Raw genomic sequence first — 375 nt, 5'->3', positions numbered from 1 at the left:
GGTCGCGGGGCTTGGCCTGCCGTGGGGCCTGCTGCGGCTGCGCGGGCTGGACCCGCTGCTGCTGCAGCAAATGCGCAGCTACCACTCGCTGGGCGTTTACGCCGCGGGCTTCGGGGGCTTCGTGGGCTTCGTGCTGTCGCTGCAGAAGGCGCGGCTGCGGAGCCAGTTCAGCCAGCTGGGGGTGACGCTGGGGGTGCTGCTGTTCGTGGTGTCGCAGTCTTTGATTCAAATTGCGAACATCTACAGCGGGCTCTTGTGGTTTTTCTTTCCAGTTTCGCTGGTGATAATCAACGACATCGCTGCGTACCTCTTCGGGACTGCATGCGGGCGCCGGCGGCTGATTCACCTGAGTCCGAAGAAGACGGTGGAGGGCTT

The 375-nt window shown here is 63.7% G+C and overlaps 1 protein-coding gene across 1 annotated transcript in view; it reads left to right on the top strand.

The window, feature by feature from the left end:
- The window catches only part of ETH_00036455 (cytidine diphosphate-diacylglycerol synthase, putative), a gene marked incomplete at both ends in the record, with an annotated part of 3,469 nt that overhangs the window by 1,456 nt on the left and 1,638 nt on the right, over positions 1 to 375 (top strand). The window contains one exon of the mRNA XM_013374476.1: positions 3 to 375. Coding sequence (XP_013229930.1) covers positions 3 to 375 — 373 coding nt within the window. The remainder of the gene's footprint in view (positions 1 to 2) is intronic.

The sequence above is a fragment of the Eimeria tenella genome, genomic scaffold (assembly GCF_000499545.2).
Source record: "Eimeria tenella Houghton genomic scaffold, Eth_scaff2072, whole genome shotgun sequence".
Classification (NCBI taxonomy): Eukaryota; Apicomplexa; class Conoidasida; order Eucoccidiorida; family Eimeriidae; genus Eimeria; species Eimeria tenella.
The sequence above is the reverse complement of the archived record's forward strand: the minus strand, read 5'-3'. Positions and strand labels throughout refer to the sequence as shown.